The 16,667-nt window shown below is 42.8% G+C and overlaps 1 protein-coding gene across 1 annotated transcript; it reads right to left on the minus strand.

Moving 5' to 3' along the window:
* Positions 1 to 7,410: 7,410 nt before the first annotated feature.
* On the minus strand, positions 7,411 to 8,019 carry LOC123185393 (NADH-ubiquinone oxidoreductase chain 2-like). The gene has a single exon (XM_044597279.1). It carries the CDS (start codon positions 8,002 to 8,004, stop codon positions 7,411 to 7,413), a length of 594 nt encoding a protein of 197 aa, XP_044453214.1. The 5' UTR covers positions 8,005 to 8,019.
* Between the last annotated feature and the right edge of the window lie 8,648 nt (positions 8,020 to 16,667).

Below are 16,667 nucleotides of genomic sequence, written 5' to 3' on the forward strand. Positions count from 1 at the left end.
ACTAAAGCTTTATCATAGTTCCTTCTCTCACCCGTATTTCTGTCTTTTTGGTGGATCTTGCTAGTTACTCTCTTGAAGGTGAAACTAGGCCTACTACGGAAGGACTTAGTTCGCTAAGAATAGGAAACAGAGGCGTTGTTGCTTGTTCTACTAACGCTAGTGCTACTTATCGCTAGGATAGGATACAACTAGATAATTCATACGTGCATAGGATGCTGAGGGCTGGATAAAGATGAACTCTTGGCCAATGCCTGCTTCCTTGGTATGATACCGGTATTGAGGGAAAGGATATCGATCGGCCGCCGTTCCGTTATTGGATTCGATTAAGAACCATAGCCGTAGTCATAGCCATTAGCAGGGAAGCGAAGTAGGTATTTTAAGCAAGTATTGTCATACCATAATACAATATTTCATGAACTAATGAGGTCGCTACACATGCCATAGTGTAGAACCCATAGTAGTGTATCACTCTTTCCAAGCCTTTGCAAAAAGTCAAACAGTCGATTTCTATTATAGGGAAGAGTGTTGTTATCTTTCTTTGTATGGCAACAGTTCGTTAAACATCCCACATCAGACGCCTACATTGTTAAAGTCAACTTGCCAGATAATCCTTTTCTATCATTCTAATTAGATATGCGTAACACTTTCAATGGTGAACCCAAGACAAATAGGAAGATGATCTAATGATTGCTAGCAGTGAGAATCTAAAAATAGAAGAAGATGGCGTTTTTTCCTCCAATAGAAAGAGGGCTAGCTGTGCTTATTTCGACAAGGCTGAACATGAGTTTCTCTCAAAGGACTTGACTTCTGAAATCTCTATTCTACGTTTTTCAACTAATCCACACGAGAAAATCCTATCTTTCTCTCACTAACTTCGCCAATTGTCCTTCGCTCCAGATGGTCAATGTCTTCAGACTAGCCATCTGTCCTTGGCTTCTGTTTCAGAGCTGCCTACCTCTTCAGATCAAGGTGAAAAGACAATTCGGGAGCTCAAAGTTATTGTCGCACACATCCATCTATTCTAGGAGATGCATGTCTGCGCTATCCCTTGGATCTAAATTATTATTATGTATCAGAGGCATTTCAAAGGAACAGAGGGTCCATCTTTGAAGCGAGAAGCCAATAGATAGTATTAGATTTCAATCAAGAATTGCGTATAGTAGAGGGTCTCCCTTGGTTGTGCGGGTGGTTTCAATTCCTTAGGCTTTGTGAGCCATTCTTTCTATCCAGTTATTTCCCTCATCTTGTAAGCCACTGGTCCAATGCAAGTGGACTGGGCACTGAAGCGTAGAGGAGTGGTTATGGTGGTTGCCGGGAGTCGGGGCTGACAGCTTGATGGCCTTCAATGTTTGTTGGGATGCATGCAGTTGCAAATGCAGGATTGGATCAAGGAGATCTGGATGCCCATGTTTCTGTCTCTACGAGAAAACGGATGTGTTTTAGCGAGAAAACAAACAGCTTCCTTAAGAAGACATTCCTATATCCGGTGTCCCAAAATAGAGGAAATGCTTATTTCAATGAAAATCAAAGTGCAAGTATATAGGATCTCCTTGCCGAATACCTCGCGTTTACCAACACCCTTTTTCACCAGAACAATAGGGTAGCGAGTATAGAGAAAGCTATCTCAGTAAAAGATAGAAAGAAAAATATCTCCTTCGCCAAGTCCCACTTGTAAAATAGAACAAGAAGGTTTACCAACATCTATATAGAAGGAGAGTAGCAAGAAAGTCTCACTGCAGATCAAACAAGAACTTGATGCAAAGCAAAAAATGATTCCAAATCCGAAGCATAAGACCTACCAATGGGCGATGAAAGTCTCTGGTTCAAGCTAGAACCAACTATGCGAAGAAAGTGACTACAGTTTACCGGTCCTGTACAAATTCAAGCTGGATTGCTTTTGAAAACACTAGCCAAGATACATAAGGATAAGGCACATAGATATGATCATTATGTTTACAAGTCAGTCACATCTGCAATGCAACAACCTAATTTTCTTGATCAAGGCTAATGTGGTAGGCGCATCAGCTCATAACCTTCTTGTATGGTCTCTAGAGGAGCCTCTATCGCTTTAGGTTAGGTACCTTTCGCGTATTTTTCAAGAGCCCTTGCAAACCGTGCTTCAAACGCTTCGTTAAGAACAAGTGGGGACTTTGGATTTGCTCAGTGAAGAGCCGGGACGAAGGGAGGATAAATACTATTACTCACTTGATACTTTCACCTGCTTCCGGTGACAACTATCACTCTCTTATGAATGGGAGGGTGGAGTACCAAGCAAGACATAGGGATTAGCCAGCGAAGTAGGTTTATTTAGTACGAAATATGGTTATTTAGAATTCTTTTCAGTCAGGACAGCCCTATTTAGTAAGTGATGGAGAAGAAGGTAGTGTTGATAGCAGTTCAGAAATAATATCAATCAAAGTGGGGAAACCGAGGCCTATAGCTGTTTTGGTAATCTATTCATTGTAATACCGGACCGATTGCTATGGTTATTCTTGCTGGCTGCCCTCGGTTTTACCGCTAAAGTATGCTATGAGGTTTGGGAGAAGGCTCGGCAAGAACATCTCAATATGATCAATCATCCGAATGTGCTAAATCAGCACATAAAGTATCTTCTGAAGAGAAAACGTATAGATATCTTGTATAGGATGACTGCTTATTCCCCCTCCCCTTTTAGCATGGATTGGATCAGGCTTCCTTTAGTAAGAAACAACATTCCACAATGGTCCCTTACTAGCTATAAACGGTATAACTCTCCTTTCTTTCTCGAATTTCTCACTTCAATAGGAGTGAAGTGCGTAGATAAGTTCGAAATACCAACCAACTCTCCCCACCAACGAGTGTTGGTTCAGCTTACCACCAGGGCTTATGATCATCGCTTGCGTCGCTATGTCCATGGGTTATTCCATATCCTTGTTTATTCAGGCATAGGCCTCGTGATTTGGTATAAGTTTCTACCTGTCGACGGTACTTTATGGACGACTCCTACCGAAGTATTCATGGATCCATATGCTGTTGTTGAGGGGTACAAGAAAATAAATATTGTTTGGACACTAGAGGATATCACCTCAGAAGTGAGAAACTGCTATAGGAATGAACATCCCTTCAAGGGAATCTTTTCGTACGAGGCATTAAGTACAGATAATGTCGTGAGTCGAACACGCCTTGCATCCATTGGTATCAGCATCATGATTCGATTCAATACGCTTTCTGGTAATTCCAGGATATTCTATTTGGAATAGATTATCTTCTCGAATATAGAAGTCTGCTCTTTGAGAATATTAGTTAGTAATTTATGTTTTTCTAATGGAGTAATACCCCTTTCCTGCCAATAAGAATTCTATAGTATATCAATTTCTTTCATAAGCATAACTTTATCACAAACTTTTTCCTCCGATATGGGTGTGAATAATCTGTTATAGTATTTATTGACAGCATTATGAAAAATATTTTGTAGATATTTAGTAGTAGGAGAAGATGTAGTAGAGTTGTTCGAATATCTAATCATTTTGGCTTTCTCTTTCCAATTAGTGAGTGAAGCTACCGATTTTTCCATTTCAATCAGGATTGAGAGAGAAATCGGCTTACGTTTGGAAGTGCAAATGGCTACGGATGAGAGGCGCAGAAGAAGGGCTTTATTCGGTGCACTCTGCTTACTGGGGCTAGGTGCCAAAGCGCTTGCTCTGGATTCCAAATAATAAGAAGAACACAACTCCCTAGTATTGACAAAGATGATGCCAGTGACTCCACCTCTCTCCTACTCCCAAGGAGCCGACAGACTAATAAAGTAGAACTGCTTGCTGATACCGGTAAATCAGGCAGGGAGACCCCATCTCTCCATATCTTTTTTTGCTATGTACTCAAAGGACTTGCTTGTCTTTTGACTCGGGCAAAAACCGCAGGAGTGAATTGACTCGTAATTATACAAACAAATGACCCAGCTGGCCTTCTCCTATCCGGGGAATCATCGGGACATGCTTCACTTAAAGTGATTATACCACATAGTTTAGGGAAGCGAAACCATAGTTCGGGTTAGTTCACGCTAGATTATCGAAGCTTGCAACACCTGTTAGAACACATTAGGAAAACGCAAAAGATTTCTATTTGGAGTTCGCTCGTTTAGTTGCTCGATCACTGCCATCCGCATTGGGCTAATTCAAATCCTATGTTCCATGCTCTTGCGGGTTTGCTCCATTTGAACTTGTCCACACTGGCATAATCAGTATCTCCCCGGAACTAAGAGGCATGGATACCCATCTTTATCGATTCAAAGAATGAATAAGTATCAGCGAGGCGGGGAATACGGGCCCGGTAGAGATAGGGATGATCGGCAAGCGCTACGAGCAGGGTCGATGTTTCGTGTTGTGGGTGGCCATCGGATTGTTCAGCGTGCCCATGCGGATCCCTACCAATGTCCTAGACTACAAGTTCGACAAACTTCCGGCTTGGGTCAGGATACAAAGTTACCCGGGATGGGCTTGCCCTCTGGATCACGCTGGGTCCTTGCTTGTTCCAACGCCATGCTAGGAATGTATCACGTGCCCATGCAAACCAAAGGAAAGCATATACAACTATTACAGATCCTAGTCCTATTTCCCATCAGAACATAAGAGAGTGGGCTTCCTTTGTAACAGCTCTGTTCTGGTCGTCGCTCACCTCACTGGACCAAAGCTTTTGGTCGGAAGCTGGTCGATCGCCTGGTCGGCAACCGGCACAACACCTTTGCCAGTGGGATTTCTGTTGGTTTTCGTACTATGCGCAATGAAAGTTTCCAAAAAAGGAGAGCTCTAAAAACAGCGTTCTACGGGGAGAATGTGATTTTTGTATACTTTGACCCCATACTGGCATGAAACTGATCGGAAAAAGGACCTCAAAAACACCCATTTATTAGGGGAATGTGAAAATTGATGGTTTTCACCCATACTGGCATGAAACTTTCTCTTTTATTGAGCTCAAAAATAGGCAGAGGGAGATCAGAAAAAGTGTCAAATCCAATAGAACAGAGAACGATGGCCCAAACAGAACAACTTACTTCCTCTATCCGAGTTGGCAATCAATATCAAGATCAGAGCGCGAGAGCAATGAAACAAGTCCACCGTCCCTTCACCAGCCAAAGAAAGAGAAGACTAAGCAGCTCAATAGGGTCTCGAGTACGACTATAGTACCAAAGCTTGGTGTTTCTACCAGTCAAGCAATTACCACGGGTGGATATTTAATAGAAAGCCTACTTGAGTAGGTCAAATAGCGGGGATCTCTCAGTTCCAATGGCTGGATCTTAGAATCGCGTAGATGGGTAGAAGTAATGGGCAAACGCACCTAAGTTAGAGATTTCAACTACTACGGTAGTGATGGGGTGCCTGTTTACCTAAGTAGGCCTAGTTCTTTCTATAATGAGCATTCGCGTCCGGGGACTTTGATCCAACTTCAGCCGATGGGGAAACGTTAAGGGATGCACCGGTATCTGGACACGTGATGGACCCAGTAGTAAATATTCCTTTGTGGAAGGCTTTGGTTATACTTGGGTGGCAAAGCGAAGTTTCTGGTGGGTAGGTGTCTAAAACAACCCTCTGCAAGGAAGCACACCCGTATCAATTCTTTAATCGGAGACTAGACTAGCATTAGGAAGGACAAAGGAGACAGACAGAATTTACATCAGAAAAAAGGACTTTTTGAAGTTTGAGTGAGGATAATTGTCTTAAATTTCGGAGAATCGGCTAAAAACGCAGAATTGTCTTCGCCTTTGTAAGTGAAAATGTCCAGTAAAGCCTATCTCACTTTTAGCCTTCATGGTGAATGGCCGAGCCTTTCTTTGAACCTTGTCAATGATCGAACGAACTTACAGATATGAACTGAGTGCCATTTGATGAGTAAGATCGAACAAGGGAGAGGGATATGGAAATGATGAAGTAATGAAAGAGGAAGTCATTGCTAGTAGTAACGACTTGTCACGATCCATTGGTTCGTATAGAATCCATGTCCTAGGTCTATCAAAAAACATTCTTTTCGCTAAGCGTATATAATAAAATAGAGTGAAAGGGTCCACCCCGAAACCAAGGGGGTACTAACTAACAGCTGAGTCCTCTTCGAATCGCAGGAGATAGTTGCCCATCATACGGCTCACCATCTTCACTTGCCTCTAAGGGGGGCTCGCTCCGGGCAGGTTCAGATCACTTACTATACACGGCCCTGCGAAGGGGTTAGGAGCGTTTTCAAGATGATTCTTTCTTTGTCGAGACGAAAAAGGAACCCATCTTTTCGATTGAAAAATGTGAGTCTGTTTTGCCCACTTTATCCATCCCCCTCTATCAAAATGATCAAAAAGGCATTTCAAATGCTTCTTATTCCCGTGTTGATCTTATCCATCTCTGCCCCGCTTCCATGTGGGCAGAGACCCCTGTAGAGAATGAAGAGGATCCAAGGATCTTACTCTCAAGAGTGCTTCGATAGGCTCCACTCTCTCCCCTGAATAAGTCAGGCTCCGTTAGCCTCGGCTGAGATGGGGATAACGAGTCGATGATTGAAGCCCCCAACGTTCTGCCAGACACTGGACAGGGGTAAGCTCTATAAATGTGTAGAGCCAAGTGTAGTGTGGTGTAGTAGTAGGCACTTCTAGGCCCCTTGCCGGCTACTGGATCACTCCAGTGCTTCGAGTACTACGGACCCTCTGCCATCCATTGCAGCAGAGCCGTTTCATGAGCGGGGGGGGGGGGGGCGAAGCGCAGTTCTTTGAATCAAAGGTTTCATGAAATCTAAATCGATTCTTTTTTAGATATCTGGATAGATGGATGGATCTATCTTTCTATTCAGATATCTTTTGCAATCAGCCCCAAATCCTTGATTTGGCTAGGAAACAAAGCACTACTTTGGGCCCAGGAAGCGAAGGGTATGAGCTCGGCTGCTTCTCCCCCACACTTCTTTATTTCTCCGTGCCCCTTCCGCATGCGCTTCACGCGCCATTGGCGCTTTGCTCTCCTCTTATTTCTTCATTGGAGGGTTCGGATGGACTTCGCCGTTCTTTCCCAACAAAAATGGAAAGGGCTCTATCACATCGAGATGTCGATTCGTTTTCCGCCCCAAATGAGATGGGGAATTAGTCACCTCTGTCCCTTCATCTTTTTGAAAGGAATCGAGGCCCGGCCCGGCTCGCGTCATTCCAACAACCGACGGGGAGCACCTCAGTATACGATCGTGCGCAGTAACTGGGAGTCCTATTACACCTAAGGCCAACTTCCATTCACCAAACCCAGGTTCATCTCGTGTAGTGATTGTGGACTCGTACAAGGATATGGAGTCCGGTTGATGTAACAGACTTGACCATGTCTTTCATAGCATGCATTCCCATCTGTGTTGCAACTGATTCGGTAAGCTACGTGTCCGGTGCACGGAAAATTGCCTTCGGTCTTCCAACCTTACTCATGGCAACCTTCCGGCCGCCCAACGACCTATAACGCTAGTCACTACTCCCACTGGGGCTAGGAAGTTAGCCCCACAACCCAAAGCGGCGAAGAACAAATAGAATTTGCTACAAAAGTCGGCTAACGGGGGTATTCCTGCGTATGAGAACATTGTAATGGAGAAGGTCATAGCCGAAATAGGATTCGTTTTGGCTAGAGCGCCCAAATCCGCTATATATTTGACACGGGTTTGCCGTAATGCTGGAACTATGGCGAATGCATCTATCGTCATTGATGCATAAATAAATATACCAATTAGTAGTGATTGAATTCCTTCTATGGTTCCACATGAGAAACCAGTACGAATATAACCTACATGTCCAATCGAACTATGAGCTAGAGGTCTTTTGACTTTCATTTGGGCCATGGCGGCCAGTGCTCCTAAGATCATAGAAGCAATGCTGCAGAAAAAGAAGATTTGTTGTAATGTACCCCCATAGGAAGCAACAATAGAAACAAGTGAAATATTTGCAGAAATAGAAATTTTAGGCGCAATAGAAAGGAATGCTGTCACCGGGGTGGGTGAACCCTCATAGATATCAGGTGCCCACATATATAGAGTCAAAAGAGAGATTGAGTCCGAGGGAGAGGGGGGTTTCTTCGGGCTCGAGAGATTGAATAGATAGGGCCCCACAAGTTGTTAATTCGCCTCTGGGGAATTCACACAAAAGGGAAGGACTTATTCTCAACGAAAAAAGTGCTCTCTGAACCGAACGTGAAAGTTGTTTTCCATCAGACGGCTGTTCACGTAACTCCACTCTCGGCTTGGATTATATATCCATTTGGTCCGCTCTCGGCCATTCCACACGCTGCCTAGCAGAGACGTGGTTATATGAAGTGGATTCTCTCTTTTGTAGTAGATGACGAACCTGCTGCTCAGTGGGCGGGCGCAGCAGCTACATGGACCCCTTTCTTTATGTTGTTGCCAGCGCTTTCCCAGGCCGAGCCAGAATTCTTTATTAGAATATCGGCAGGCAAAGCCCGAAGGAAGGCTGCTATCCCCTCGGCCTTCTTCCTTTTCGATGAAAAACAAATCGACATCTCAATCTCCGAATGTGTTTTCCTTACCCAGCTAATATCCCCCCCTTCGTCGAGCCTTTCCTTTAGTGGTAAGGGATATGCACCTTATCTGAACGTCGGCAGGCATTCCGGAATTCTCCTTTTTTGGCCTCGGGTGAACATAGGCTCAAACATGATTGGAGGGGTCCTAGCTACGCCATGCGTTCAATAAAAAAAGCAAGCCTCTGGGAAGCTGCAGGGATTACAAAAAGAGGGTGCTTTCCTGTGTTCCACTGAAAAAATGACAAAGGAGAAGACGCTCTTCAACTTTCTTTCTTCCTCCCGCACCCGCCTAAGCCTGGCCCATGTTAGAGGGGAATATTAGCAAAGCGGAAAAAGACAGAGGGAGGGGGAGCTGCATCTTATTCTCTTCGCGAGAACTTCAGGATCGGAGAAGCATTCGGAAGGGGCGAGGCCTTCATTTCGTTGGCACAAGCAGAAACGATCCAATCCATTCGGGGCTTCGTGGAACCCAAAAACGAACTCTGTTTACTTTTTTCATAGATAGATGAGATATATAGGAATAGTATATACATCCCTTTACTTTAGATGTCTATGTATCTATTTTGGAGTCATCTCCCGATTCTCTTTTTTTCTAATTTGCACTGCTATTTCTCTCTAAATTGCATCAAAGAAAATAGAGAGAGAGAGAGCAGATGGATCCTATCCCCTATAACGAACACTCATTCCTATCTATTGATAGAAAAAGAAAGATCTTTGTCACAGACTTTTTCTTTGTTCTTTTTTTAGATTGGAGGAATTCCTCATATCCAAGGCAGCTCCCCACAAACACCCCACCCATATGACTATGCCCCCTTTTGAATCGACAGTAGATTGGGCTTCATAGCTACTTTCATTCTAAAGACGAATATTAGTCAATAGGCAGGCTTCTTTCAGTAGCAAACATATTCATTTTCACCGGGCTCCGCGCACCTTTGATACTTCTGGAGGGCAAGCAGTTTTATAGTGACTTCTTTCTTAGGGTAGGGCGACGAATACTTCCAATTCCAGAAAGGTCATTGGGTCGCCTTTGGAAGCTAAAGCAAAATTTGTAGAAAGCCGAGAGAAAAAGCGAAAGCTTGCTCGAAACGGCCTATACCCTAACCCTCGGAAGCGAAGACGCAAAGCGTCACTTTTTTCAAAAGGAAGGAGTTTTTCTGACTGAATCCATCCTGCAAACAGTCAAATCTAAACCTTGTCGCCCTTCTTTCCTCGTGGGCAGGAAGCACACCAGCAGCGTGCGTTGCGTGATTCCACTGTGTTTTTTGCACTTGACTGGGTGGACAGTTGACAGGAAGATAACTTCGATTCGCCCGGCCAGCAGGCGGGCGGCGTGCTTATCTTGTGTGACAACACTACAGAGCGAGTAGCTCTTCTAGTCCAAATAAAACAGGAACTCCCTTGACTACAAGTACAACACATGACATAGATTCCCTCACATCTTCAAAAATGTCAGCTACAGGATTCGAACTCACGACCTTCATTCCACCTACGAGCTCGCTAACCACTGGAGCTAATGGCCTTGAACGATTTGTAACGGCCTGAAATACCTAATAAAACTGGCGCAGCGCTATTTGTTGCAGATAACCATGTATTGTATCGCTTAAATTTTTTGGAAAACAAATCGTGATAAGAAAAGGTTCATGGATTTGGAAAAGGTGTCATTTTTGAAGAAAAGTTCATCGATTTTGAAAAAAAGTTCATTCAAATTGAAAAAAAATTGTTCATGGATTATAAAAAAAATTGAAAAATTGAAAAAAGTTCATCAGTTTGAAAAAAAGTTCATCAAATTTAGAAAAAGTTTATTAAATTTGAAAAAAAGTTCATCAAATCTGAAAAATGTTCATCAAATTTGAAAAAAAAAATATTAAATCTGAAAAAAGTTCATCAAATTTGAAAAAAAGTTCAGTGAATTTTTTTAAAAAGTTCATCGAATATGAAAAAAGTTCATTGAATTTGGAAAAAATAGTTCATTAAATATGAAAAAAGTTCATCGAATCTGAAAAAGTTCAGCGAATTTGAAAAAAAAGTTCATCAATATGAAGAAAAAGTTCACGAATTATAAACAAATCATTGAGCCAGGAAGAAGAAAAGAAAAAAAAAGAAAAACATAAACGGAAAAAGAAAAAAGGAAAAAAGGAAAGTTAAACGAAGAAAAGATATAAGAGGATGCTAGTAACAACGTTGGGTATGGTGGCGTGATGGTTTCTGTCGGGTAGCTCGAAGTAGAGGTGCCTAGTTCGATCCCCTGCGGGAACGCTCTTTTTTCCTGTCAAGATATAGAAAGGGAACAGGGTGAGATGGGCGGGCCCAGCTTGGTTGCTGCAGGCGCTCGTGTTTGCAAAATACACATAAACGGGCGCCAAATAGGATTTGCCCGGTTCGCTCGCTAGCTGAAGAAAAACACACTACGTCGCTGGGGTTTTTTCGGGTTGTGTTGTGGTGCTGGTTCAGGAAAAAGTCTGGCCTCCGTTTTTTACATGTTTCAGTATGTTTATGAAACAAATTCATATATTATTAAAAAAAGATCATCGATTTTGATCAAGAATGTTCACAAATCTGAAAAAGTTCATCAATTTTGATAAAGTACATCGGATTTAAAAAAGTTCAACGGATTAAAAAAAGTTCATCGGAGTGAAAATAGTTCATTGGATTTTAAAAAAAGTTCATCGAATCTAAAAAAAAGTTCATTGGATTTGAAAAAAAGGTTGATCGAATTGAAAACATTTATCAGATTTTAGAAAAAATGTTCATTGAATTGAAAAAAGTTCATTGGATTTGAAAACAAATCATTGAATTGGAAAAAGTTCATCGATTTTTAAAATAAATTCATCAAAATGGTAAAAAGTTCATTCATTTTCAAGAAAACATCGAGTTTGAAAAAAAGTTCATCAAAATTGAAAAAATTCTTTGAAATTGAAAAAAAATCATCGATTTAAATAAAAATTTCACGAATTAGGTAAAAAAATATCGTCTGTTTGTAAACATTTCTCGCATTTTAAGAAAACAAGAAAACATGAAACAAAAAAGAAAGGGAAAAACACAGAAAAAATAGAGGGCATTTTCTGTATGTATAAAAAGATGGAAATGAGGTTTGTGATCACGAGTTAGTGCGGTGGCATGGTGGTTCTTGGAGTTAGCTAACCCCAGAGAGATCTGTAGTTCGATTCCTTTCTGCCCACAATTTCCTTTCTATCCTATTTTGAGTTCCAAAACACGGAGGGAAATGGTAGTGCGCCAAGCCCAGCTAGCACCACTGCAGGCGCCAGTTTGTGGAAACAGCTATAACCAGCGCGTGCAGCTCCAAGCGATTTTTTGTTTTTGTTTTGTTCGCTCTTGTTTTTCAATTTTTTTTTGGTTTCTCGTAAGGCAATAGTATTTTTTAATGCGAAAAATATGTAATTATATGAATATTTTGAGAACTTGGTTACATTTTCATTACTAAATAAATATTTATAAAACTAATATATGCATGACCGCTTTAAAAAAACCATAAGCATTGCATGAACATTTTTCTGCAATTGCATTAGTTCTTTAAATGTTTATCATGTGTTTGAAAAAGTTCATTGTATATTTATAAAATGTTCATAAGTTCTGAAACATGTTATGAAGAACTTTAAACGAAAAAAACATGAATTAAACATACGTTCACTGTGTATTTATCTGAGCAAATTTTTATTAAAAAATTATTTCTGAAAAATAGATTGGCATTTTAAGAAAAATATTTACCATGTATTAAAAAAATGTATTCATTATGAATTGAATATTTTTTCCTTGTTTAAAAGTGTCCAAGATGTATTTTACAAAATGTTCACCACATGTGAGAAAATGCTCATGAGTTATAAAATGTGTGCGCCCTTTAAAAATGTTCATGAATTACATAAACATTGTCGAAATTGAAAAAAAATTGTGCAAATGTTCATGAAGTTAAGATCATGAAATAAAAAGTATTAATGCATTTTAAAAGCATGGTCAAAATTTTACAATCATTCTTGAAATAAAAATGTTTAAGGAAAGAGAAAAAAACTAAAAATAGGGGAATTTTAAAGTTGCTATAAAAAAATTGTAAAACATCCAAGAATGATAATATAACAGTATGGAACAATAAAATATTATAGATACATTGGAGACGTATCAATCAGTGCGAAAAGGCTAGAGGCCTACTCGGATCTGTCAGATTCAGGACTCCATAGACCCAAAAAGGTTCGAACTCTCGGGCATGTGCGAAGATCTCAACCTCTAGAGCCTCAAACTCGTCGCCCTACATCCTAGCCTTGCCGGTTACACACTCAAGCGGGGAAGAAGATGAACATGGCAGTTTACCCAGGTTCGGGCCACCTTGCGGTGTAAAACCTACTCATGCTTTATGGTGGATTGGCCTCACGAGGAGGTTTGAGGATGAACTAGTATAGTGGATGAGTTGCCTACCGAGGGCTCGGGGGTGAGAATGAGTCGACCCTTTCTATGATAGTGACTAACCTATATTTGTAGTGGCCTTGGTCCTCTTCCCCAAAACTTAGGCGGGAAGGGATTCCACAACGGACAATTTAAAAGGGGACAAGAGGTACATCTAATCCTGACAAAAGGCAGTCTTCTCCCGCAAAGCTTCTGGTCGTGACGCAGCAGTGGGCTCGGCGATGACTGTTGGGGAATGTAGCATGCAATTTTTTAGAAAATCATACGCTCACGCAAGATCTATTTAGGAGATGCATAGCAACGAGAGGGGGAGAGTGTGTCCACGTACCCTCGTAGACCGAAAGCAGAAACGTTTGACAACGCGGTTGATGTAGTCGAACTTCTTCTCGTTCCGACCAATCAAACACCAAACGTACAACACCTCAGAGTTTTGCACACGTTTGGCTTGATGACGTTACTCGAACTCTTGATCCAGCAAAGTGTCAAGGGAGAGTTCCGTCAGCACGACGGCGTGGTGACAGCGATGGTGAAGTAATCCGCGCAGGGCTTCGCCTAAGCACTACGTGAATATGATCGGAGGTGTAAACTATGGAGGGGGCGCCGCACACGGCTAACAACTATTGATGTGTGTTCTAGCGATGCTCCCCTCATATATATAGGTTGGAAGGGAGGAGAGGCAGCCAAGGGGGCGCCCCAAGTAGCAGGAATCCTACTTGGGCGCCTCCCAATTCGGCCTCCCCCTTCCATATTCATCGGGAGGGGGAAGGAAGGAGGAGGGAGGGGGGAGGAAGGGGAGGCCAAATCCCTCCCCTTCCTTTCTCCCTGTAACGCCCACGATGCGGCTATATCTCCCACGTGTCGAAGCACGACTTAGAGGCATAACCGCATTGTAAGCAATGTCGCAAGAGAGGTAATCTTCACACAACTCATGTAATGAATAAGGAAAAGAGGTACATAGTTGGCTTACACTCGCCACGTCACACAATACATGAGTAAAGCATTACATCAAACAGATACAATCAAGATCCGACTACGGAACCAAAATAAAAGAATACTACCCCTAATGCTACAGATCCCCGATCGCCCCGACTGGGCTCCACTACTGACCAACTGGAAACGGAAACAACATAACGAACACGGTCTTCAACGAGCTCCTCCTTGAGCGCGGTTGCGTCACCTGCACGGTTTCATCGGCACCTGCAAACTGGTTTTGGAAGTAATCTGTGAGTCACGGGGACTCAGCAATCTCACACCCTCGCGATCAAGACTATTTAAGCTTATGGGTAGGTAAAAGGTATGTGAGGTGGAGCTGCAGCAAGCACTAGCATATATGGTGGCTAACATACGCAAAAGAGAGCGAGAAGAGAAGGCAAAGCACGTTCGAGAATCTATGATCAAGAAGTGATCCAAGACTACTTACGTTCAAGCATAACTCCAACACTGTGTTCACTTCCCGGACTCCGCCGAGAAGAGACCATCACGGCTACACACGCGGTTGATCCATTTTAATTAAGTTAAGTTTCAGATTTTCTACAACCGGACATTAACAAATTCCCATCTGCCCATAACCGCGGGCACGGCTTTCGAAAGTTCATAACCCTGTAGGGGTGTCCCAACTTAGCCCATCACAAGCTCTCACGGTCAACGAAGGATATTCCTGTTGGGGAACGTAGTAATTTCAAAAAAATTCCTACGCACACGCAAGATCATGGTGATGCATAGCAACGAGAGGGGAGAGTGTGATCTATGTACCCTTGTAGACCGACAGCGGAAGCGTTAGCACAACGCGGTTGATGTAGTCGTACGTCTTCACGGCCCGACCGATCAAGCACCGAAACTACGGCACCTCCGAGTTCTAGCACACGTTCAGCTTGATGATGATCCCCGGACTCTGATCCAGCAAAGTGTCGGGGAAGAGTTCCGTCAGCACGACAGCGTGGTGACGATCTTGATGTACTACCATCGCAGGGCTTCGCCTAAGCACCGCTACAATATTATCGAGGACTATGGTGGAAGGGGGCACCGCACACGGCTAAGAATATGATCACGTGGATCAACTTGTGTGTCTAGGGGTGCTCCCTGCCTCCGTATATAAAGGATCAAAGGGGGGGTGCGGCAGGCCAGGAGGAGGGCGCGCCAGGAGGAGTCCTACTCCCACCGGAAGTAGGATTCCCCCCCCCTTCCTAGTTGGAATAGGATTCGGGAGGGGGAAAGAGGAGAGAAAGAAGGAAAGGGGAGGGGCGCCGCCCCCTCTCCTTGTCCTATTCGGACTAGGGGAGAGGGGTGCGCGGCCCAGCCCTGGCCACCTCTCCTCTCTTCCACTAAAGCCCACTAAGGCCCATATACCTCCCGGGGGGTTCCGGTAACCTCCCGGTACTCCGAAAAAATCCCGATTTCACCCGGAACACTTCCGATATCCAAATATAGGCTTCCAATATATCAATCTTTATGTCTCGACCATTTCGAGACTCCTCGTCATGTTCGTGATCACATCCGGGACTCCGAAAAAACTTCGGTACATCAAAATGTATAAACTCATAATATAACTGTCATCGAAACCTTAAGCGTGCGGACCCTACGGGTTTGAGAACAATGTAGACATGACCGAGACACGTCTCCGGTCAATAACCAATAGTGGAACCTGGATGCTCATATTGGCTCCTACATATTCTACGAAGATCTTTTATCGGTCAGACCGCATAACAACATACGTTGTTCCCTTTGTCATCGGTATGTTACTTGCCCGAGATTCGATCGTCGGTATCTCAATACCTAGTTCAATATCGTTACCGGCAAGTCTCTTTACTTGTTCCGTAATACATCATCTCACAACTAACTCATTAGTTGCAATGCTTGCAAGGCTTATGTGATGTGCATTACCGAGAGGGCCCAGAGATACCTCTCCGACAATCGGAGTGACAAATCCTAATCTTGAAATACGCCAACCCAACATGTACCTTTGGAGACACCTGTAGAGCTCCTTTATAATCATCCAGTTACGTTGTGACATTTGGTAGCACACAAAGTGTTCCTCCGGCAAACGGGAGTTGCATAATCTCATAGTCATAGGAACATGTATAAGTCATGAAGAAAGCAATAGCAACATACTAAACGATCGGGTGCTAAGCTAATGGAATGGGTCATGTCAATCAGATCATTCACCTAATGATGTGATCCCGTTAATCAAATAACAACTCTTTGTCCATGGTTAGGAAACATAACCATCTTTGATTAACGAGCTAGTCAAGTAGAGGCATACTAGTGACACTCTGTTTGTCTATGTATTCACACATGTATTATGTTTCTGTTTAATACAATTCTAGCATGAATAATAAACATTTATCATGATATAAGGAAATAAATAATAACTTTATTATTGCCTCTAGGGAATATTTCCTTCAGTCTCCCACTTGCACTAGAGTCAATAATCTAGATTACACAGTAATGATTCTAACACCCATGGAGCCTTGGTGCTGATCATGTTTTGCTCGTGGAAGAGGCTTAGTCAACGGGTCTGCTACATTCAGATCTGTATGTATCTTGCAAATCTCTATGTCTCCCACCTGGACTAGATCCCGAATGGAATTGAAGCGTCTCTTTATGTGCTTGGTTCTCTTGTGAAATCTGGATTCCTTTGCCAAGGCAATTGCACCAGTATTGTCACAACAGATTTTCATTAGACCCGATGCACTAGGTATGACACCTAGATCGGATATGAACTCCTTGATCCAGACTCCTTCA

The sequence above is a fragment of the Triticum aestivum genome, chromosome 2A (genome assembly GCF_018294505.1).
Source record: "Triticum aestivum cultivar Chinese Spring chromosome 2A, IWGSC CS RefSeq v2.1, whole genome shotgun sequence".
In the NCBI taxonomy this organism is placed as follows: domain Eukaryota; kingdom Viridiplantae; phylum Streptophyta; class Magnoliopsida; order Poales; family Poaceae; genus Triticum; species Triticum aestivum.

Excerpts from the sequence above, each read along its gene's own strand:
- LOC123185393 (XM_044597279.1), bottom strand. The coding sequence starts at position 8,004 with ATGTGGGCACCTGATATCTATGAGGGTTCACCCACCCCGGTGACAGCA.